The sequence below is a fragment of the Engystomops pustulosus genome, chromosome 9 (assembly GCF_040894005.1).
Source record: "Engystomops pustulosus chromosome 9, aEngPut4.maternal, whole genome shotgun sequence".
NCBI classification, from domain to species: domain Eukaryota; kingdom Metazoa; phylum Chordata; class Amphibia; order Anura; family Leptodactylidae; genus Engystomops; species Engystomops pustulosus.
The window spans coordinates 99,138,272-99,163,212 of record NC_092419.1 but is presented as its reverse complement, the minus strand read 5'-3'; the positions used below and the strand labels follow the sequence as shown (position 1 = coordinate 99,163,212).

Here is a 24,941-nt window from a genome sequence, read left to right as displayed (position 1 = left end):
AGTGACTGCACCAGCAGCAGAATAGTGAGTGCAGCTCTTGAATAAAACACAGCATAATGCCCTGTACTAGCTTTTTCTAGACTATACCTTCAAGGGAACACTGTAAGCAATATTGATTCCCTGTTATAGTCCCGGCTTTGTTTTTTTTTGGATTCTCCAGTCCTTCTCCTTGGGATGTGCAATCACTTAGCGCCTCGTACCCCTACAATGTAAAACTATTAAGAACCAGCCCAAAAAAAAGTAATTTCAATCGACTTTATTATTCTGTAAATGTGAATTTTACAAAGCATCTTACAATGAATGGTCATGTCTGATGAAGCCGTATTATTTCAATCTCTCGTTCCATGACATGAAAACCTTTGTGACCAATTTTTTTTTTTTTTTACCGTTTATTTTCGGAAAGGTTGGAATATTATTTTTTTTTCTCTCCTCATTTTGATATATTAGGAAAGCCATAGTTACAAAATAACAGTTGTAAATCTACATAGTAACAGCACATACGTACCAGTGGATGGAACACAAACAACATAAAAAAGAAGCAAATCACCGCGGGATAAGAATAACTCGGCGGTGCATCTGTGAAGTCCTCGTCTAACAGTCATGAAATACAGTACCAGGCCCAACCTAAACAAACCCTAAAAACACAATGTACTCCGTCTTCCCTCCCTAAACATCATGTCCCGAGGATTAATGTTTTATTTGATTCTGATGCCATCCAAGTGTTCAAGTCAAAATATTTAGAGGACTTTGCACCATTTTAGTCGCTAAATATAGTATTACGTCTGCTAGTTACCCATGGTGGGCAAAAAGCACTGTAAACGGTGGGGATGGGGGGGAAGTCTTCAGCTTCGATGTGAAACTACAACTCCCAGGATGCCTGGAGTCCACAAAATAGATGGAGGACCACAGTTTGAAGACCACTATGATGGACCTTGTAGTATTGGACTTGGGTTCCTTGGGCCCCCTGGTTAAAATTATTCTGGGGGTCCAGCTTCAACCTCTTGGAAATACACCCCTCAAGCCTCAAAATTAGGTTCTCTTCTACTGAATCTGTTGGGTACAATATCAGGTCAGGACTTGGGACTACAGGAGGGTCCTTCTGGTGGGCCAGTTTGACACTGGTGCAGGTTATCAAGTTCAATAGTAAAGGGCATTTCCAAAAGTTAAAGTAGAGGGGTTGTCTCTTAGAGCTAGTCCCTTTATGGTCCACTGTCTTCCTTGCCTTATACATGACCCTCACGAGACCATCCGTTCCTGGCCAAGAGTAGAAGCAGCTTTGGGGAAATTTAGAATGAGGAATTGCCTTCCCTTCGAGTTCCATCTACAATACAGACAGTCCCCGGGTTACATACAAGTTAGATTCTGTAGGTTTGTTTTTAATTTAAGTTTAGTATGTAAGTCGGAACTGTATATTTTATAATTGTAACCCCAGTCAAAAATTTTTTGGGCCTCTGTGACAATTGGATTTAAAAAATGTTGGGTTGTCATAAGAACCAGGATTAGTAATAAATCTTTGATAACTGTTATAGCTGTTTATGGCAGTCTAAGGCTAAAGTACAGTAAATTACCAACATCCAGAGGTCCGTTTGTAACTAGGGGACCACCTGTATATGTTTAAAGCAAGATATATATATGGTTCCTTAGCGTCTACCAGGTAACTATCATCAAAAAAAAAGTGGAGTGGTCCAGACCAAGCATAGTGGGAGTTGTAGTATTACAGACACTGCCTCTCAGTTTGGCTTCCTAGTAAACTAAGTCATCGGATATGGTGGCTGTCGCCAAGTTGCTGCAAACGCCATAATATTACTAGGCCACGATTACAACGAGACGTGTAGCTATTATATCCCGTTCTAAGACTAATTCTGGCAACCACTGCAAATTTTATTACGATCACATGATCCAAAATAATCAAACCAGATGCCCTGTTAGATATTGGGATATATACCAGAAGTAATATATCAGTAATTTATATATTTTTTTTTTTTTTAAAGTGGAATCTCCATGCAGTGTCTTCTTCACGGCCACGCTGACATCAGGTGTGAAGAGACACTATTTTTAGGTGTCCGGTGCTACTTTATAGTAGATGCCTGCACCCCTGATCCTGCCCTGCATCTTGCTGCAAGTGGTGCCGCCTGAGGCAATAGGCTCAACTCGCTTCATGGATGATGCACCTGTGTTTATGAAATAGGCAGCCTGTCACGTCAGCGTCTGCCATGCAATACCATGTCTGACCCGTAGTGGCCGCTGCTTGGGAAATACCTGCCTGAATTATAACAGTGGCCGCTCTACAATCAAAAGGGGTCCAGCCTCTAGGGTCTGCAGCAACTCCCTTCATTTTCAGGCTTATTTGGGTTTCTAGTTTTAGTGAATATAAAGCTACAGATCAATTATCATAAAGATCCCTAGAAATTGCTGAGTAATTTGGGCTGAATTGACAAATATATTGGAAAACTGAATGAAAAAAATGAAAACTAACCACATGGTGGTCTATAGCGTGTCAGTTATATTCCCAAATTTGCTTCTAGTATTTACGATTTTCTTCAATGTAGAATATATGGAATCTTCTTTCAGCCAACATTCTTCCCAGGCAGTGACCCCTACTGGTTAGAAAGAGTATTACTCTCTCAAAAATGAAACCGTATGAGCTGCATATAAATCGGAAAGCACTGACGGGTGCACAATGTGACTTGTAAGGAGCGGCCCTACCCGGTCCTGTCCTGGCACACTGTGTCTTGCCTCCTATAAAGAACAATGCAGACCTTGTTCCACTCTGGAGAGCCCGTTTTTTTTTCTCCGCCTGATCCAAAGGGTTTAGAATATATCAATTTCATGGCATCAAGTTAAATTTCTCAGATAGAAAGTAACTGCAGGACAATGAAACACGTTGGAGTGAGACTGGAGGTCACTGTGCCCTTTAATAATGCAGTGTAACCATAAAACAAACAAAAAAAATAAAATAAAGTACAGTGTCATTACATGTGTGTGGAAGTCAGAGGAAGAAGACACAGCAAAAATTTTCCGCTTCTGCTTCGTCCATCGATGTCCGACATTAAAGGGGAAAACAACCTATTATATAGAGTTCCCCTTTAAAGGGGGGTTTGAACCTTCAGATTATTTTTGGCTTGCACAGACCCTCCTTTAAAAACTTAAGGGAGAGCGTCACCAGATAGACCCCTTTAAGTTATGGTATCTGTGACATGTATGCTAATTAAGCTCCTCCCCTTGCTAATAATCTTGGCCAATCGGTCCACCTTTCGACGTACTGGAAGCATGAAATGAGTCTACAGGGCAGAGAAGAGGAGGCCTCCTGGACTGGAAGGTTTACTGAGGGGCATGGGACTTAATTAGCACTTGCGTCAGATTATTTTCGTTTGCTTTAACTGAAAGGGGTCTCTTTATTGACCCATTCCCTTTCATCGCGTGAATCACTTCTTGCTACCGTTACTTTTAATAATTTCTCGATATGAGATGCCGCCCCCCGAGATAAGATCGAGCTTTAAATTTTAAAGCGTCATATCTCAAGCCAGTAAAAATCCACACAAAAAAAAAAAAAAAGACAGTTTGGTTAAAGTTGCAGGAGGACGTCATGCACAAGTTAAAGTTATCTGAAGGCAACCAACCCCTTTGTTTTAAAAAAAAAATCCTAAATCTTCACAAGACCTAGGAAGAAAAAGGTGCTTTATATCATGCAAATACTTGTAATATTGCTAACAAATAAACCCAAAAAAGTAAAAAAACATGCATCGCAATGATAACAAACGTCATATTAGGCAGACCTTTCTGTGAATACTAGACAGCCCACATCCGTTGTAAACAGGAGGGATTTCATAAAGTTTATTCAATCCCGTTAAGGAAGAATTTTTTTTTTTTTTTTGGACCTTCCACCCACAGACATAGAGGAACTCGTTTTTTTAGAATTTTTTTTCTCACATATTTTTAGCAAAAAAAGACTCCTCTAAGGCACTCAGGAAAGCCTGTACAATCACGATTCTCTGTACATTCGATCCCCTCATCCACTCCGATCTTCATTAACCTTTTGACACACACAAAACGTTAGTGCAAATTTCTCACGGGTGTCGGGAGGGGACATCCGCGAGTCCTATTCCGGTCACATTATTTTTTTTTAATTATTATTTTTTTTACATTTTAACCCTACATATTCTGCTTTCCTAAAATCAAAAATATATACAGGAAGAAATGAGCTAAATAAAAATATATATATATACTCTTCTTCTCTCCCATTGTGCAAGGTGCCTGTCACTACCCCGGATAAACTCCTCCCCCTCTCTCTCTCTCTCTGTGCAAGAAGTGAACTTTATTCTACGCGTCGACCCCCGAGGGCCCCAAAACATTTCATTTTTGTACTAAATGAAATTGTGGGTTGAAAGAACGTACATTAAAACTCATATATTTTACATTCAAGGCCATTCCCATTAATTCACAGATCATCATCAGTAATATAACACACACACGCGTTTCACTCCCCATATAATAAGTGCTTTCTTTAGATACTACAGATTAATACCGCTTTGGTTTAACCTTATTGATCTTGAGCTATACTAATACCTGCACTGCAGATACCACTGGCAAGGTACACTGTGCAAAGAGGTACCTTGGATTTTTTTTTGTTTTTAGTTTTTTTTTTTTTTAAACCTTCCCATATATGTATATTAAGATCTGGTAACTTGTGCCTAAGCTGCTAGAGGTACCTGTAAATCAGTGGAGCTGTCAAGAGATAAGCTTTATAGTCTCAACGCGTTTCGCCTCCTGCATTTCAACAGCTTGTCTAGGTCTTGGATATACAACGCATTTTGGTCCATTCTAAATTTGTGCACATTTTGTAACAGGGTTGGGTAGATATTGATTGGGGAATGTCAGAGATCAAGGACATCCACGTTGGATGGTGAGCTGTGTAAGGTTTTATTAACATGGACCAGAGATGGCGGCTTCCTATCTCAGTTTGGCACCACCTATTGTACAGGGTGCCTTAACACTCCTATGTTAAGACGGAACCTATTAATTGGGCCTTGATCTTCTGAATTTATTGGGGTTATGGGAAACTTTAGGAGCACCATGCAAACAATAACAGTCGTCCTGTCTTCATGTAATGATGTCAAAATAAATGAATGTTAGAAATGGACTGGTACGAAGTGCTATAATAATATAGGAGAAAATATTTCCAAACCCATTCCTAAATCGTTCTCACCATCACGCGGTAACCACTAGGACCTCAAGAGCCGTCTCAGTTTGGTCAATAGACATCAATGACATCCAAAGTGCTATCTTGTAAATCTCAAAGTCCTACCGATGGTCTGACCCATACAAGAACTTGCCTAGAAATGGGCTCCTAAGCCATGTTCTAAGCCTCCCATGTTCTGGAAGCCCATACTTTGTTCCCACCATCACCGATTAAACCGTATGACCCAACGAACCTCACACAGATGTTTATTGGGTGAACAAACCAATCTTATATCGTTATTGACGTCCAAAGTGCTATCTTGAATATACTAACAATGTCCGTCCAATGATGAGAACCATATAAGATCTTGCTCTGAAATGTTCTTCATCCACTTTGTTAGCTACATGATCCTAAGGCCCCTACTAACTTCCCATCATCACAGAGTAACCCATTATAAATAAACCAAATCTTGCACCACCAATGACGTCCAAAGTGCTATCTCGTAAATTCCAACAATATCCTTCAAATGATAAGACCCACACAAGAACCTGTCAAGAAATGAACTCCTTCTGCTTTGTTAGCTTCAAGTTCTAAAACCCCCTATTTCCCACCATTATTCAGAAACCAAAACTCAACAAAACACACAAAGTTTTTTGGTTGGGTAAAAAAACTCACTCTTGTCCAAAGTGCTATGTTGTTATTGCTAACAACGCCCTACAGATTATTAGACCAATACAAGAACATGCCCAGAAATGGGTTCCATCAGCTTTGTGGGCTCCATGTTGTGGAAGCCAACGAACCTTCATTACAGACACCTTACAGCTAATCATTGCAGCCTGGGACGAAAGTAAAGCATTCAGAGAGCTTCACCAGAGGTCACAGTGGGCAGAGAGGTCCATCTGTAAATAGGGGTCATCGGGTGTCCTTAAGTAGGGGACTGTCTGTAAACCAATCATGTATGATCACTGGCTCAGGCCATAGTCAACCGTGTTATGAACATTTACAAGATAGAACTTTGGACATCAAACTTCTACCCAGGACTTATACATATATGAGTTATGGTCCCCTTCTTCTATCAAGAACTTCCTACCGATTATCCTTCATGTGAGGACCCCAAACCTATTATAAGGTTCAAGGAAAAAGAAGCCCCTAGATATTTTAGATCTATTTTCCCGCAATAAAGTGCTTAACATTACTATCTGACTGAAGACAAATCAACACACGGTGCTGAGAGAAGAGCCTGATGGAGTGACCTGATACTACCTTACCTAAAAGAGCCCCCATAGGATTCTGGGAAATGCATGCATCAAAGGCAGACTCCATTAATTAGTCTAGGCTTGGGAGGTATCCAAGGTAAGAGGTGGTTTCTAAAATATACATTAAGACTGATATCAAATCAATAAACTGCTTTTACATGACAAATTAATGTACTCTTAATCCATTTTGAGGATATGGGGATAGCCTGGTGCTGTGTAAGCAATGTTCAAATGTTACCCTGCTAGAACTTCTGTAGAATGCATTTTATGTCCACCCTACAGATAAACATCCAATTGCTTTAATACTTGACTCCTAAAGGAAGGGCATATGTAATAATTGTATAAAGTAAGCAACTTGGAGTTCTTCAAGGCCATCGTAACCTCAAGTTCAAGCCAACGACTTTCAGGGCCTACAAACCTGGTTCTAGAACCTGTAACCAAGATTCTACGGAGCAAGAAGCCTCCTTTGACCAGTGGGACCCCTAAGCCAAGATCTAAAATAATCAAACCAATGATAAGAAAAACAACGACGCAAACCCAAAACCAATTTTGGTGCTTGGAAATGAACACTTAAGATCTTACTTTTTGGATTTTAAGTCTATGTATGGCCGTCGGTATGGACGGATATCCAACCACTGGTCAATCATTACTGAAAATAGTTTAAGTTATGAGAAACAAGTGGCCATAAATATTCAAGATGAGCCTTTTGGAGGGTGAGGGTAGCAGCCATTATACAACCAACCGGATCGAAGATCTTTTGGCCCTCATACCTACAATCCTGCTCCAACGATGGAACCCAAGACCAAGGTCAATCCTGCTCTTCACAAATTTCACATGGCAACGTGGGCATTCAACTCTCCTTGGTTTTTCTTGAATTGTCACCTTCCCATTAACTACTTCATGGTACCAGAGCACATACAGTATTACCAAATATTTCAGATCTACGTTCACATAGTTAACATTCTTCAACAAATTCCTGGACAACGTTCCCGAAATGACAAATCCAGACGACTGTCTGTGGCCTAACCCAGTTCTTGAGCAACATTGCCATCCCAATGCAACTACCCTCCGCCATGCGTTTATGGTTACTGCGGTGACATTAGTGGGGTTACATGCACTTCCGCCATGTTCTTGGCTGCTGTCTACATACGTTCAATGCAGAAATGAGACAAGTGGGATGTGAACACAGAATACCGATAATAACGGATCTATCAAAAGTGCTTCTTTTCATCAGAAAATTTACGTGTATAAACTTTGTTTTATACTGAGGTACATTTGGCATCGCTATATTTTCAGCAAACTGCTATGAAGTTCTATTGAGATCCTCCGTTTCCTCTACCATGCATCATGGTATTTGGTCACTGCCTACTGCAAGATCAGCATAATCTTCTGTGGTCATCATTCCGTATTTTCCTTTCAATGCTTGGATGTTCTAACCTTCCTCACCTCATGACTCTAGGCCCGTCCTCAATCGTTAGAATTCACATGTAAGTCACTGCCTCCTACAAGATCAGATCACTCATCTGCTGCTGCTGTTGTCAGCATTCCTGCCTTTGGACTATTTTTTGGGTCATGGTTCCTTCTCAGATAACTGACACCAACCTGGTCATCTTTATCCTTACTTATAGTCGATGGAATAATACCATAGGTCACTAGATCCCACAAAATCAACTCATTTGTCTTCCGCTGTTAACCGACTATTTACAGGATAGTCCTTGCTTTCCAGCTTCCCTTGACTGTCCTTACTAGTATTTGATAAAATGACAGGTCACTGCCCCCCGACAAGATGAAAACACTCTTCACCTGCTGCAACCCCTCCCATAACATTCATCCAATTGATTGACTACTTTAGTAAAATGCACCATACAAGTCATTTTGCATCATCATCAGTTGTCATTAGCAGTTACATTAGTCCTAATGCAAGAGAAAAAGGTCAACTAAAAAAATTAGTAAAACCCAATAATCTCTTTTTTGTACAAAAAAAACACAAAACAAAACCGCCTCGTTATGGCACCTAGACGTGTTCCGTAGACTGCGATTTCCATGAGGTCCTCTACCTTAAATGACTGGATGTAAGTGACATCTGCTTTACCCGTGAACAGATGAATGACGCCGATTATATTATTATCGAGAGTTTTTTGTTTTTTACTTGTTTTCTTTTTACGTGCTTTTGTATGATAGGATCGTTCGACCCTGGCTGGAAGAGAAAAAAAAAATCTAATGGATGCATTCATTTCGTTAAGAGAGTTAAGTTCTCGTTATCTTAAAAAGGAGCCCGTTTTGTCTTCTTATCTAAGGTGGTCGCTTCCGACCCCGGCAAAATTTACAGTATAACGAATGCGATTATTTTCTCCTTCGGATTTTTCTTTTTTTGCCGTAGGTTTTTTTTTGTTTAGTTTTTGTTTTTAATACAAGCAGAATAAAAATCACATTTTAGTCAGGCAAAAGTAGCAGTTCTGAGGGTAAGTGGCTGATCACATTGGTTTTCGTATTAGTAATTCATGCAAGCAAGTGCTAATATTACACATCCCTTATCGGTCAGCGCCTGGACGCGCGCCCGTCTTGGCTCTTCCGTTTTTTTTATAAAGTCCCACTGTACGCAGTGTCTTGTCTTCTCACTGGGGTTTCTGGCCTGCTAGTAGTGCCGGTGGTTTGTTCAAATGGTGGCGGAGGTGTGTTCTGGTTATCTGATGCCAACGGATCGGTGCCACCTACCTCCTGGATGACGGAGCCGGTCGCTCCCTCGGCCTCCTGGGTCTGTTCGAACGAAGGGTTGGAGTTGTTGGTGAGGTCAATGTTTGCTGTGTTAGTTCTCAAAGATACTATGGCGCCAGAATCGTTTCGCCGCTCTGCGTAGATCCGTTGCTCAAACGCTTGGGCCGGACTTGGTTGGAAGTCGGATTCTAATGTGACCCCGGCGGCGGTGGCGCCCATGACGGAGCGGTACATCTCCACGCCCTCTGGCAACATGGATTTTATTTTGGGGAGCCAACGCTTGCGCACCCTGCGGGCGTTGGTGCACATGTCCGCCGCTATGACATTCATCTCACTCTCCTTAAAGTTTGGTGCAAAATTCTGACAGTATACTGGAGAAACGATACAAAAAAAAAAAATTTGTGGTGTTATAATAGAGTCAAAAATTAGAGAAAAGCATAAAAATGCATAAATATTACACCAAAATTATCAGGGGTAAGAGTTATGTTGAGGGATGGGCCAAAGGATTTCAAATTTTGTATAATCTGGGAAGAATCTGCTAAAAAAAAAAAAATTTACCTATTTTTCCAAGTTTCGTTAAAGGGATTGTCCAGCGGTTAAAAGACATGGCTGCTTTCTTCTGAAAACAGCGCCACCCCTAACCATGGTTAGTACAGGTATTGCAGCTCAGACGTACAGATATGAATGGAGCCAAGTTGTAATATTGCTCACTAGTAGAGATGAGTGGATTCAACATCCCGGTTCGGGTGTCCGACCCGGACATATTACCGGATTGGAGGCCAAACAGCCAATCCGGCAAACGAACACACCTAGCTGTGTCAGTTACAGTTCCCCTGGCCAATCCTAGCCTTGGTTAGTAGCTAGGGGCATTCATTTGCCCCCATTTATCAGCAAAACGTCCAGGTTGGGCAGCCGAACCCGAGCTCATCTCTGCTTCCTACCCGTGGCCAGGTGTGGAACGGTTTTTGGAAAGAAGCAGTCATATTTTTCAACTCCTTTAACAGTGAGATACCTGGGATAAAATCCATATTATCCCCATATCATATTATAGCAGGTCTCCTGGAACTATTGGCTTATACAATGTGTGTACAGTACAGCCGCCTCCTTGGTGTAGTAGTGTAGGGGGCGCTATAATACATACAGTAATAACAGGTCCTTACACTTCACAGCATTGAGGACCCTGCTGTCCAGAGGCTTCCTGCTCGGGTCACTGGTGGAGGAGCGGATTCCTGTCCCACAGCTATTAGCCAGGGTGTTCCTGAAACAAGACAAGATTTTCTATGAGTAAAATAGAAGACTAAGGTTATAACCACAAAACAAAAACAAAAAAAAAATTAGATGGAAACCATCATGATAGTAGACGGATCCTGAATTCTAGAATTAGAGATCTCGTCAACATACAAACACATGAACATCCTATCATGTTAAAGGGGTGTTCCAGGCATTAAGAACATGACGTCTTGTGGTCCTGGGATTCCGTAACTTCCTGGACGATCCCTTTAACAGCCACTTTACTTAACAGTATCCAACAGCTGGAAACTAGGAAGGAAATCTTACTAATCTTTTAGATGCTATGCTTCTCATTACTGTGTATACAACTGTGCATTGTAGTATATAGCCTCTGATGAGACAAGACCGCAAACCTGAATAGAAACAGCGCCCCGACTCTTAATAGGTTGTGTGTGGTACTGCAGCTAAACCCCATTCATTTTAATAGAGCTGCATTACCTGACTCAACCTGCGGGGAAGTGTGGCGCTGTTTCTAGAATGAATTCAGTGTGAATATCCATCTTTACGTGTCTTGCGTGTCTTGCAGTGGGTGATAAGTGTCTAATCCCGTCTTCCCGGCTCTCCCTGCTACAAACACATACGCCCTGTTTTATCGTCTGGCCTAAGAGGAGCGCTCGGAGTCCAATGGGATTAAATATTTGGAGCAGGAAAAACCTTTGCAGGGATATTTAGCAATGATCTGAGCTGGTCTCCAAGACTTGGACCATACCATTATAGTGGGAGGGGGTGAAGAAGAAAGTAAAAACAGCCCAACTCCATCAGGGTTTGTACATCCATAGAATAGGATTCAGTTTTACACAAAAATAAAAGTTAAAAACTGCGGAAGAACAGATTCTGGAGAACCTACCGGTCAAAGAAGGTGGCGAGGAGTCGTCGTAGTAGGACCTTATGTTTCACGCCTGCACAGAGGTGGCAGTTCATGAGTTGCCCCCGGGTGATGTAGACTCCGGACCCTACAGAAACATAGGAGTTTTTAAAGATTATTTCCCCTGAAAATAAAAAGAAAAAAAAAAAAGTTGTCCTCTTGTATCAAGTCTCTTCATTGTCTATTTTTAGGGGTTGGTGACCTCCCAAAAAGTGACAGACAAAGCCAATACACAGCATGGTAAAGTTCATAGCTAACAAACCATCGGGTACAAGACATAGCTTATTTCTTTCCAAAAACAGCGCCACCCTCCTCCACAGGTCGTGTCTGGTACTGTTAGTCAGCTCCATTAAAGCTGATGGGGATAAGCTGCAATACTAGACACAGGTGTGGTGCTGTTTCAGAAAAATACACTAGACAAGACCATAAATTGAAAGGGAACCTGTCAGCAGGTGTGACCATGTAGACTACAGCCAGTTTTAGGTAGTGTCCCCAGAGTGATGTGTTACCATATCTTTGTGTATGTTAGTAGCAGCTGGACTGTGATATATAGATTTAGAATCCTGGGTCTTCGCCTCAGACTGCTGTGCTCATTGCATCGATCCCTGCAGCAGCCAATCACAATAGAGGGGAGGAGCTGGGAAGCTCAGAGCACAGCAGTGTGAGCAATCTACAATCCTGGAATGCAAATCCATATATCACAGTCCAGCAGCTACTAACAACACACACAAAGGTCTGATTACACATCTCTCCAGGGACAATACCTCATACTGGCTGCAGTCTACACGGTCAGCACTGCCGACACATCCCCTTTAAGTACAATACATAAAATACACAGATTATTGTAATAATGATAATAACAATAAGCAAGACTTTACTTAAAAAAGGGATTCTTTTTAGTCCGATTTAAAAAAAACCCTCAATTTTATAGAAACAGCGCCACCTGTGTCTCCTGGTTGCGTCTGGTATTGCAACTTTTACACGACTTCTGCGATACATGACACAGCCAATGTCCCGGGATGACACAGACCCTTTTCCCCTAATCCCTTTCCATCCCGGACCCTCAGCTCCACCGTCACAAAGCATCATCCCCCTGGAACTGAACTAGTTAACCCCGTCATGTGAAACTAAGGATGAAAATGATAATTTCTCACTCCATTAAGGAGACGGGGGAAGAAGAAGATGCTCGGGCGAGGATGAAGAGGACGACGTTAAACCTTTTTACAAATCACAGTCCCCGATAAATCGATGGAATGAGAAGGCTGCGATGCTCTGCGCCTCCCCCTCCCTCCTCGTCTTCTTTACCTTGAATGAACTCCCACACACAGAGCGGCAGCTCAGAGATCTGCGGGTATTGATTCTAATTATATACTGCTGACTGCAGAGGAGCGCAACTCCATCCCCTCCAGTCAAGTCAATATGCACACAGCCAGATAGGAGGGGGCACCACCGCTCCGCCGACTGCACCCTACTCTATAGGCGGGCACCACCAATGTCTGAATGGCATTCCTCAGCACCCAAGGGAAGGGGGCACTGCTAAGAGCAGACATTGTTATTGCCCTCTGCAGAGGTAGGAGTGACATAATACACTGTACTGATAAGCAGAATGGACCCACAGTACAGAGCAACGTGGCATCACAAGCACCGAGCCCATCTCCCGCCATGATTGGGGGCAACCGTGTTATGTCAGTGCCACATAGGGTGTGCTACAACTTACCCTCTGGTCGCCACAAGTCCCTATACAGAAAATGGCTAGTACCTGCAGCAATCCTTTGCCAAAACAATGGGCCAGCTAAAGCTTGGGGTGCACCCTAATGCCACAGGCAGTGACAGCCAAAGCTTGGGGTGCACCCTAATGCCACAGGCAGTGACAGCCAAAGCCAGGGGTGCACCCTAATGCCACAGGCAGTGACAGCCAAAGCCAGGGGTGCACCCTAATGCCACAGGCAGTGACAGCCAAAGCCAGGGGTGCACCCTAATGCCACAGGCAGTGACAGCCAAAGCCAGGGGTGCACCCTAATGCCACAGGCAGTGACAGCCAAAGCCAGGGGTGCACCCTAATGCCACAGGCAGTGACAGCCAAAGCCAGGGGTGCACCCTAATGCCACAGGCAGTGACAGGCAAAGCCAGGGGTGCACCCTAATGCCACAGGCAGTGACAGGCAAAGCCAGGGGTGCACCCTAATGCCACAGGCAGTGACAGGCAAAGCCAGGGGTGCACCCTAATGCCACAGGCAGTGACAGCCAAAGCCAGGGGTGCACCCTAATGCCACAGGCAGTGACAGGCAAAACCAGGGGTGCACCCTAATGCCACAGGCAGTGACAGGCAAAGTCAGGGGTGCACCCTAATGCCACAGGCAGTGACAGCCAAAGCCAGGGGTGCACCCTAATGCCACAGGCAGTGACAGCCAAAGCCAGGGGTGCACCCTAATGCCACAGGCAGTGACAGCCAAAGCCAGGGGTGCACCCTAATGCCACAGGCAGTGACAGGCAAAGCCAGGGGTGCACCCTAATGCCACAGGCAGTGACAGGCAAAGCCAGGGGTGCACCCTAATGCCACAGGCAGTGACAGGCAAAGCCAGGGGTGCACCCTAATGCCACAGGCAGTGACAGGCAAAGCCAGGGGTGCACCCTAATGCCACAGGCAGTGACAGGCAAAGCCAGGGGTGCACCCTAATGCCACAGGCAGTGACAGGCAAAGCCAGGGGTGCACCCTAATGCCACAGGCAGTGACAGGCAAAGCCAGGGGTGCACCCTAATGCCACAGGCAGTGACAGGCAAAGCCAGGGGTGCACCCTAATGCCACAGGCAGTGACAGGCAAAGCCAGGGGTGCACCCTAATGCCACAGGCAGTGACAGCCAAAGCCAGGGGTGCACCCTAATGCCACAGGCAGTGACAGCCAAAGCCAGGGGTGCACCCTAATGCCACAGGCAGTGACAGCCAAAGCCAGGGGTGCACCCTAATGCCACAGGCAGTGACAGCCAAAGCCAGGGGTGCACCCTAATGCCACAGGCAGTGACAGCCAAAGCCAGGGGTGCACCCTAATGCCACAGGCAGTGACAGCCAAAGCCAGGGGTGCACCCCAATGCCACAGGCAGTGACAGCCAAAGCCAGGGGTGCACCCTAATGCCACAGGCAGTGACAGGCAAAGCCAGGGGTGCACCCTAATGCCACAGGCAGTGACAGCCAAAGCCAGGGGTGCACCCTAATGCCACAGGCAGTGACAGGCAAAGCCAGGGGTGCACCCTAATGCCACAGGCAGTGACAGGCAAAGCCAGGGGTGCACCCTAATGCCACAGGCAGTGACAGGCAAAGCCAGGGGTGCACCCTAATGCCACAGGCAGTGACAGGCAAAGCCAGGGGTGCACCCTAATGCCACAGGCAGTGACAGGCAAAGCCAGGGGTGCACCCTAATGCCACAGGCAGTGACAGGCAAAGCCAGGGGTGCACCCTAATGCCACAGGCAGTGACAGGCAAAGCCAGGGGTGCACCCTAATGCCACAGGCAGTGACAGGCAAAGCCAGGGGTGCACCCTAATGCCACAGGCAGTGACAGGCAAAGCCAGGGGTGCACCCTAATGCCACAGGCAGTGATAGCCAAAGCCAGGGGTGCACCCTAATGCCACAGGCAGTGACAGGCAAAGCCAGGGGTGCACCCTAATGCCACAGGCAGTGACAGGCAAAGCCAGGGGTGCACCCTAATGCCACAGGCAGTGACAGGCAAAGCCAGGGGTGCACCCTAATGCCACAGGCAGTGACAGGCAAAGCCAGGGGTGCACCCTAATGCCACAGGCAGTGATAGCCAAAGCCAGGGGTGCACCCTAATGCCACAGGCAGTGACAGGCAAAGCCAGGGGTGCACCCTAATGCCACAGGCAGTGATAGCCAAAGCCAGGGGTGCACTCTAATGCCATAGGCATATGACAGCTGAAGCCAGGGGATGCACCCTGATGCCAAAGGCAAATGAGCTACATGGTGCACTGGAGGCGGGGCTTCGCCTTCTGGAGCACCTACTTTGCTGTCCCTGGGATGTCAGATGTTAAGTGAACAAGTGCCGCTTCCTCATGCTGGACAGTATACAAAGAAGGAAACAGGTGCACCAGCGGTCTAGGCCCCACCTCTGCTGCACAGACAAGCTCATTTGCATAAATATAAAAGACAAACTGAAAATGGAAAACTATTTCCAGAAAGATAAAGGGGGATTTAGGAGCTGGTATTATCTCTGCATGGAAAATTAAAGGGACTGTCCGTGATTAATTAAACCAGTGGGTCACAGGCGCCCATAGGCTGTATATAGTAATGTAGTTAGAGCTGAGCTGCACTGCTGTATATAACCCAAGGACCGTTTCATGGTACCAGTACTGGCCGCCATGTGTTACTAACCCCGTCCAACATCTTGTAGCCAAGATACAGTCTGGTGCAGGGTGATGAGAAAAACCCTAATGAGAGACTAATAGACAACGTATGAGGAGACTCCGTTCCTAGGTTGTCCACCTCATACACAATGTCTTCAATATGTTGGCCAAGAAAGATTTCTATGGACATGTGATTGTAGTAGCATTATTAATAGGGACAGTAATATTGTCATGGTACTGTAAATAGTAGTAATAGTAAAAGTTGGGGCAATAGAAGCAATTGTAGTAGTAAAGGAAGTAATAGTAGTAGTGGTAGTAGTAAAAGTATTAGTGGTAGTATTAATGGCAGTCATGGTGGCAGAAATAGAAGTGGCGGTAGTAGTGAAGTAGATGGCTCTAGCGGTAGCAATAGTATTGTAATAGTAATAGCAATAGTATAGGGGGCAATATTTAAAGTACTGACAATAGCAATAGTGAAAGTAGGAACAGTAATGATGTTGTATAGGTAATTGCCATATTATAAGTGGTATTTTTAGGAGTAGTGACTATAATAACCGTGGTAGTAGTAATAGTGCTGGTAGTATTGTAGAGGGAATTGCAATAGTATAAAGTGGTATTATTAAGAGTAGTGACAGAAACAACAATAGTAGTGATAGTACTGGCAGTATAGTAGTGGTGAGAGTAATATCAGAGGTGGAAATATTGAAAGTAGAGGCAATAATAATAGTGTTAGTAATAATTGCAGAGGTGGTAATATTAATAGTACTAGTCGTAGCAGTGGTGGTACCTGTGATAGTGTAGGTGGTAATAGGAATAGTAACCACAGTACTTTTAGTAGTGGGAGTATTGTAGTGGTAATAGATGTAGTGCAGGTAACAATAGCAGGGACAGTAATAAAAATAGTAGTTGTGGTAATAGTATTGGTGGCTGTATTACCCTATTTCCCCGAAAATAAGACAGTGTCTTATATTAATTTTTGCTCCTCAAGAGGCACTAGGTCTTATTTTCAGGGGATTCTTATTTTTCCATGAACAAGAATTTACATTTATTGGTGAACAAAAAATCATCCCCTAAAACATCCTTATAACTCTCCAAACTCTGAATTATTGGAATATCTGGCCCCAATCTCTCAAGTGCAATAGCACTTTCCGTAACTGACCACTTCATGTTCATGTAGCTGCTTGTAGCGCATTTGTCCTGCAACAGTCAGTGATTTTATTCTGCAATTCTTCACCCATGTCACAACCTTCTGCAGCATCCAAAAAATCTACTAATACTAATGTATGGCATGGGGGGAGATGTAGCAATGACTGCCACTAGGTCTTATTTTCAGGGGAGGCCTTATATTTCTAAGATTGAACAAAATTGTACTAGGTCTTATTTTCAGGGGATGTCTTATTTTAGGGGAAACAGGGTAGTAATAGTAGCGGTAGAAGTAATGGTAGTATTATTAGTAGCGGCAGTAGAAGTAATGGTAGTATTATTAGTAGCAGCGGTAGATGTAATGGTAGTGTTATTATTATTCGTAGTAGTGGTAGTAGAAGTAATGGTAGTGTTATTAGTAGTAGTAGTGGTGGTAGAGGTAGAGGTAATGGTAGTGTTATTAGTAGTAGTAGTAGTAGTAGTGGTGGTAGAAGTAATGGTAGTGTTAGTAGTAGTAGTAGTAGTAGTAGTGGTGGTAGAAGTAATGGTAGTGTTAGTAGTAGTAGTAGTAGTGGTGGTGGTAGAAGTAATGGTAGTGTTAGTAGTAGTGGTAGAAGTAATGGTAGTGTTAGTAGTAGTAGTAGAAGAAGAAGTAATTGTAGTGTTAGTAGTAGTAGTAGTAGTAGTAGTAGTAGAAGAAGTAATTGTAGTGTTAGTAGTAGTAGAAGTAATTGTAGTGTTAGTAGCAGTAGTGGTGGTAGAAGTATTGATAGTATTATTAGTAGCAGTGGTAGTAGCAGGTGTAATGGTAGTATTAGTAATAGTGGTGGTAGAGGTTATGGTAGTGTTATAAGTAGGAGTAGTAGTAGTGGTGGTAGAAGTATTGGTAGTATTATTAGTAGCAGTGGTAGTAGCAGGTGTAATGGTAGTATTAGTAATAGTGGTGGTAGAGGTTATGGTAGTGTTATAAGTAGTAGTGGTGGTAGAAGTAATGGTAGTGTTATCAGTAGGAGTAGTAGTAGTGGTGGTAGAAGTATTGGTATTATTATTAGTAGCAGTGGTAGTAGCAGGTGTAATGGTAGTATTAGTAATAGTGGTGGTAGAGGTTATGGTAGTGTTATAAGTAGTAGTGGTGGTAGAAGTAATGGTAGTGTTATCAGTAGGAGTAGTAGTAGTGGTGGTAGAAGTAATGGTAGTATTATTAGTAGTAGTGGTGGCAGCAGGTGTAATGGACTCGTATAATGAAGTGTACTCTCATCAGGCGCTTTAAAGGTTAATGCCACAGGTTCGGAAAGCAAAAAAAAGAAGTATGTTGGCTTCTGGGAGGAAGGAGGAGGGGGATAAAAAGCCCCCAACACCTGCCAATGGTGATATTAATGCAGGGGAGAGGAAATAAAACAGGCGCTCCATGTATTATGAGCTGGAGATATTAATCTGCCTTCCGCAGATTGAAAAATGCAAATCGTCCCCATCCACAGGTGTGCGAGACACGATTTACAGTTGTGCCTCACTGTGAAAATAACCCGTGTCACATTTAATAGCGGCACATAAAATGTAAACTGCAACAAAATGAATATTCTAGCAGCATAACGAGTGTTGGTATTCTGTATGCTAACAAGCATTTACAGGCCCCGGCCATTGTGCTGCGCCGGGAAATTGATTTTGTTGGAAGTGTACACAGCACTTTGGATGTCAGGCTTGTTTAGTGGATGTGACGGTTTAGGAGAGGCCACTTAGAAAACCTGGATGCGGAGCGTCCCCGGATAACGTCTGTGTTTGGAGGTGTCTGCCAGGACCACCCATAGTCCCCATTAAACAAACATCCTATCTAATTGCTGCTGGCTACTAATATCGTCTGCAGATACCAGGTACAAGCTGTACCCGAAATAGGCAGCAGCTGGCACCAATACAATAGACTCTAAATCCTATGTATATTCATTTTACATTGCTAATTCAAGGAGAAGGAACCTCAAGTGTCTGATATAGGTAGCGATTCCCTTTGTCCGATCTTACCCGCATCCTCCACCAAATATAACACAATGTGCATTCTCATGCAAGGAATGGGGTGGTAATGCCATGAAATAGCACAAGACAAGACTGGTAAAGTCTAGAAACACATGGCTATTACACGAAGATATCGGTCTACACAGTTAGCCTTCGATGCCAAGTAGCCAACATTAAATTTGTATATACAATATGATACCACAGTGGACAAACTAAGGCATATTTTGGAGTCAATGACTTATCTGTGATACTATACTGGGGGGGTTGTCTAGTTTAGGGCTCAAATCTGCAGGTCCACCCCCAGAAGCAGGTCCACCCCCAGAAGCAGGTCCACCCCCAGAAGCAGGTCCACGCCCATAAGCAGGTCCACGCTCATAAGCAGGTCCACGCTCATAAGCAGGTCCACGCCCATAAGCAGGTCCACGCTCATAAGCAGGTCCACCCAAAACTGACCCTTTTGGTGGTATAGCATCAAAATGATTTCCCAACATGACAAGATGCTTTAGACTAAAATGTCTGGTGACCTCATCGATGACATGCTTTTTAGATTTATGATGTCATCAGTGAGGTCACCAAACCCAAAGATGGACTGGTTCATAGTCTTTGGTGCTCACCATTTGACCCACACTGGAGCCCCTGTCCTACCCTATGACTCCATCCTTAATTTCTGAAGTTTCCTCAATTTCTAAATATAGGTGTATACAGTATATACACAAGATACAGACAAGGAGACATTTTTTCCCCAGTTCATTCATTTACTGTAAATACTTGGAGTAGTAGAGGATCCTTACCTGCAACCAGCTCCAACTTCTCTCCAGGGTCTCCTTCAGAGTAGAGCTTGGGGTGGCAGCGGTATCCAATCTGACTTATCAGGCTGGCAGGAAGTGCCACCAAGTCCCGGCGGATCAGGACGCAGGAGCGATTCTCTATGGAGTTCTGCATTTGATCGGCTTTCTCCTGGGCAACTGAATGAGAAACAAGAAGAAGAAGTGAAACACATGGAAGTCATAAGCTGCACTCATCACCACATACATGTACAAAGTATGACAAAATTTAGCATTCCTATTATATTCACGAAGCATTGGAATATCCAGATAATCCATGTTCAGAGGCGCCAACGGCTGCCAAACGTCCACACACTTTTTCACACTACTGATAACATGTGAATGATCAGGTCACTGCTCACCACAAGATAAACACACTCATCCTCTTCTGTTAGGATTGATCCCATTATCCTACTTCTCAGTGTTATTGACATCCATCTACAACATAGTTGCAGCCCTATAGTAGTTACTCCATGTGAATGATCAGGTCACTGTCTACCACAAGATGAAACACACTCATCCTCTGCCGCAGGGAGTATTCCCATTATCCTAATACTCGGTGCTGCTAAGGTCCAGCACATATTTATCTATGGTCCATACAACACATATGCAGCCCTATAGTAGTCACTCCATGTGTATGATTAGGTCACTGCCTACCACAAAATAAAAGCACTCATCCTCTGCCATTAGAATTAATCCCATTATCCTACTTCTCTATGTTATTGATTCATCTATGGTCATTACGTCATATTTGCAGCCCTATAGTAGCTACTCCACATAAATTATCAGGTCACTGCTTACCATAAGAGCAAAACACTCATTCCCCGCTGTTGGGATCAATTTGAATACAGGTACAGATCTCACCTTGGAACCATCATTAACCAATTCAGTCTTGAATGCCACAGGAAATGCCACTGCTCCAGGGAAGTGCAATAAGATAATGGAGGTAGCATTTGGGGGGTAGGTGCCAGGACTTCCCACTGCAGGCCCCATAGTGATAATATAGTCGCTCTCCGTGGAAAAAAACTGTCCAGTTTAAGAACCAAAACACTTGAAGGTCATAACTAAGGGCTGCGGCCACGTACTGAACCAACGCCACTCATCCGATAAGGATTGCTTCAGCTGGTCAGCGACCACCGGTCATGGAGGATTATACACGTACAATAAGGCAGACAATAGCCGACAATAGCTGCGAGTAGCCACAGGGGTCACCGCTCTGAGAACATCCCGGGGCATCATTCATCTCCATGAAGACCATGAAAGGGGCACACACAGGACGGGCACTGCACACTCCGAGCCGAATACTAACACCCACACCAACAATAAGACACAGTATCCTCCGGCAATCCAAGTGTTTACTGAGCATCGTCTTTAGATTGTAAGCTCTTCAGCCACGACAAGTATATACTGGGTGTATAAAAATCTTAAAAAGTTTCGACGTTAAAAAAAAGAATTCTATTTTCTACTCCATACTTACAGCTTAACAGAAAACTGACCTCCAGGTGGCGCTCAATGCACTTTATTATCATTAATATTTCCAACACAGGCACTATATGGGGGTGCTTGTTGCCTAAAATGAGCCCCTTTTTAAATCAGTAGTGAATTAAAGGGTTTGTCAGGGATGGGCCACATTCTTCCAATACGATGCCAGTGAGTGGTATACAAATTCAAATTAACGAACATAAGTTGTTGACCAAGGCCAGATATAGGTGCGCCGCTGGTCTAAGATAAAGCCGACATGTTTTTGTATACGTGTGAGATCCCTTTAAGGGTGGGTTCAGATTACAATGTGGGGTTTATTACACCCTCCATACTATAAGGCTTTCTATAGGAGAGTTCAGCCCAGGATTCCACCATCCTCTAGGCGAGTTGAGCCTCTTGCCTCAGGCAGCACCATCTGCTGCAAGATAGAGGGGGGGCAGTATCACGGGTGCAGTCACCTGCTACAAATCAGAACTTGACACTTAAAAATAGTGTTCCTTCATACCAGATGGCATCATGGATGCGTGGAGAACCCACATACTCAAAAATAACCCAATATGGGTTATGCAAGGGGTGCCATTCTATAGCTCATATAGTTTCGGATCACCCCTGGATAGCACTTATGACTGGGGCCCCATCGCAGCTTCTTCTGCCTCCTCCGGTGGGGTATTTATGGGCTTGGCACCCCTGCCAATGTTTGCAGATATTACACACACATAAACCATGGTAGAGTAAGCAGGGGGTGATGGGGACGTGGGTGCAGGATGTGCTATAAGAGCGTATGAGACGCGTTGTTAGACAGAGTGCCAGAGTCTACATTAACAAACATCAATTATAGCAGAGAGACGCTACAGAGGACGACAATTCCCACTCCTCGTCGTGACTCACTCTCCTCCGGGATCAGCCAGTTCTCTCTCTTTGTTTGGGACATCGTTGCGGCTTCCAAGGCACTCGCCATCTCTACGGGCAACACATGAGGCACCCAACATATGAGGTGTAGCTTTAATATCAGCTTTCACAGATTGCAGTACAACAGAGCTGTCAATCACTCTGAAGCCCCGCCCATGCGGAGCCGCTCAGCAATGCACAGGGGCAGCAGCAGGCAGATTCCACAGTGTAATATGGACATTTTGGTCAAATATTGTTATTTTCATATCAAAGAGGGGAAAGATGAGTAACCCATATATATTGGTGCCACAATAACAGGGGGGTAACTGGTAATCAGGAGTGCCGAACAAGGGGAAGCCGAGAGCCCCAGGACCCAGTATTGTTTAGCAATGAATGGTAGCATTATGTGCGGGATATGGGCTCTTTATAGAGTATTTGAGGGATTGTATAAAAGCCATCTATGGCAGTATTATATTGGATTAAATTTATGGTGATATTGTAAAAGCTGTATATAGAAGTACTATATGCATCCATTACGTCTAAAGGGCTGTGTATAGTACTATTATATGGGGACAGTATAACGGTGATAGTATCATGGCTATGTATGGTAGTATTATATGGACCCAGTATTACAATGATAGTAGGATGGCTATGTATGGTAGTATTATATAGGCTTAGTATTACAGTGATATTATGATGGCTATGTATGGTAGTACTATTATATGGGCACAGTATTACGGTGATAGTATAATGACTGTGTGTGGTAGTATTATATAGGCTTAGTATTAGGGTGATAGTATAATGGATATGTATGGTAGTGCTACATGGGCAGAGTATTATGGTGACAGTAAACTGTAGGAATACTCTAGACAGATTGTTATGGGGTCCCATCCCCCCTGACATCAGAAGTTGGCCTCTCCGCACACGGCAGGTTACAAGGGGTTAATCTGTGTGGAATATAAGGGATTACAGAACAGGTTACATGATGTTCTCCTAAATGGCAGCTCCTCCCTGGATTCTCCATTCCTATAAATTCCGAGGACGCAGGACTCGTGGTGTGGGTCTTGTAACCGGCCTTATCTCTCCTTTTTTAGCTCTCGCTCCTTGTCACAACTTTCATGGTTTATAAATACTCGTATTTCAGCCGCACTTCACATCTTGTGGAAAAGTCAAACCATCTGCCAGGCTGCATGTGCAGCTACACATCATCTCCGGAGTTTACCCGTTGTCAGCCAGAGACAACCACAAAGTGCCGGGGTTATGCTAGGATACACCGGGCTGCACATTAACACTTTCCTGCCTGTATACCCATCCATGGCTAGTCTAGGATACAGCATCTGTATACTACTAGAGATTATTCACAAGTGTTCACACCAACTTCATCACAATCCTCTCCTCATATATCCTACCTATTCATCACTGTGTGTATTATCCCTGTACTGTGACATCCCTGTGTGTATTATCCCTGTACTGTGACATCCCTGTGTGTATTATCCCTGTACTGTGACATCACTGTGTGTATTATCCCTGTGCTGTGACATCACTGTGTGTATTATCCCTGTAGTGTGACATCACTGTGTGTATTATTCCTGTACTGTGACATCACTGTGTGTATTATCCCTGTACTGTGACATCACTGTGTGTATTATCTCTGTACTGTGACATCACTGTGTGTATTATCTCTGTACTGTGACATCACTGTGTGTATTATCCCTGTACTGTGACATCACTGTGTGTATTATCCCTGTACTGTGACATCACTGTGTGTATTATCCCTGTACTGTGACATCACTGTGTGTATTATCCCTGTACTGTGACATCACTGTGTGTATTATCCCCTGTACTGTGACATCACTGTGTGTATTATCCCCTGTACTGTGACATCACTGTGTGTATTATCCCCTGTACTGTGACATCACTGTGTGTATTATCCCCTGTACTGTGACATCACTGTGTGTATTATCCCTGTACTGTGACATCACTGTGTGTATTATCCCCTGTACTGTGACATCACTGTGTGTATTATCCCTGTACTGTGACATCACTGTGTGTATTATCCCTGTACTGTGACATCACTGTGTGTATTATCCCTGTACTGTGACATCACTGTGTGTATTATCCCCTGTACTGTGACATCACTGTGTGTATTATCCCTGTACTGTGACATCACTGTGTGTATTATCCCTGTACTGTGACATCACTGTGTGTATTATCTCTGTACTGTGACATCGCTGTGTGTATTATCCCTGTACTGTGACATCGCTGTGTGTATTATCCCTGTACTGTGACATCACTGTGTGTATTATCCCTGTACTGTGACATCACTGTGTGTATTATCCCTGTACTGTGACATCACTGTGTGTATTATCCCCTGTACTGTGACATCACTGTGTGTATTATCCCCTGTACTGTGACATCACTGTGTGTATTATCCCTGTACTGTGACATCACTGTGTGTATTATCTGTGTATCATTGTGATATCACTGTGTGTATTATCTGTGTATCATTGTGATATCACTGTGTGTATTATCTCTATACTGTGACATCACTGTGTGTATTATCCCTGTACTGTGACATCACTGTGTGTATTATCTGTGTATCATTGTGATATCACTGTGTGTATTATCTCTATACTGTGACATCACTGTGTGTATTATCCCTGTACTGTGACATCACTATGTGTATTATCCCTGTACTGTGACATCACTGTGTGTATTATCCCTGTACTGTGACATCACTGTGTGTATTATCCTTGTACTGTGACATCACTGTGTGTATTATCCCTGTACTGTGACATCGCTGTGTGTATTATCCCTGTACTGTGACATCACTGTGTGTATTATCCCTGTGTTGTGACATCGCTGTGTGTATTATCCCTGTGTTGTGACATCGCTGTGTGTATTATCCCTGTACTGTGACATCACTGTGTGTATTATCCCTG

General features: G+C 43.7%; 1 protein-coding gene across 12 annotated transcripts in view; it reads right to left on the bottom strand.

Moving 5' to 3' along the window:
- Positions 1–241: 241 nt before the first annotated feature.
- Positions 242–24,941, bottom strand: part of NACC2 (NACC family member 2) — a 104,825-nt gene continuing 80,125 nt past the window's right edge. For 11 of the 12 annotated variants that reach the window (XM_072124488.1, XM_072124496.1, XM_072124487.1 and 8 more), the window contains 4 exons: positions 19,597–19,770; positions 11,288–11,429; positions 10,311–10,408; positions 242–9,521 (listed from right to left, as the gene is read on the bottom strand). In XM_072124488.1, coding sequence (XP_071980589.1) covers positions 9,016–9,521; positions 10,311–10,408; positions 11,288–11,429; positions 19,597–19,770 — 920 coding nt within the window. In that variant the 3' untranslated portion in view covers positions 242–9,015. The remainder of the gene's footprint in view (positions 9,522–10,310; positions 10,409–11,287; positions 11,430–19,596; positions 19,771–24,941) is intronic. The other variant, XM_072124497.1, reaches the window with a different exon arrangement.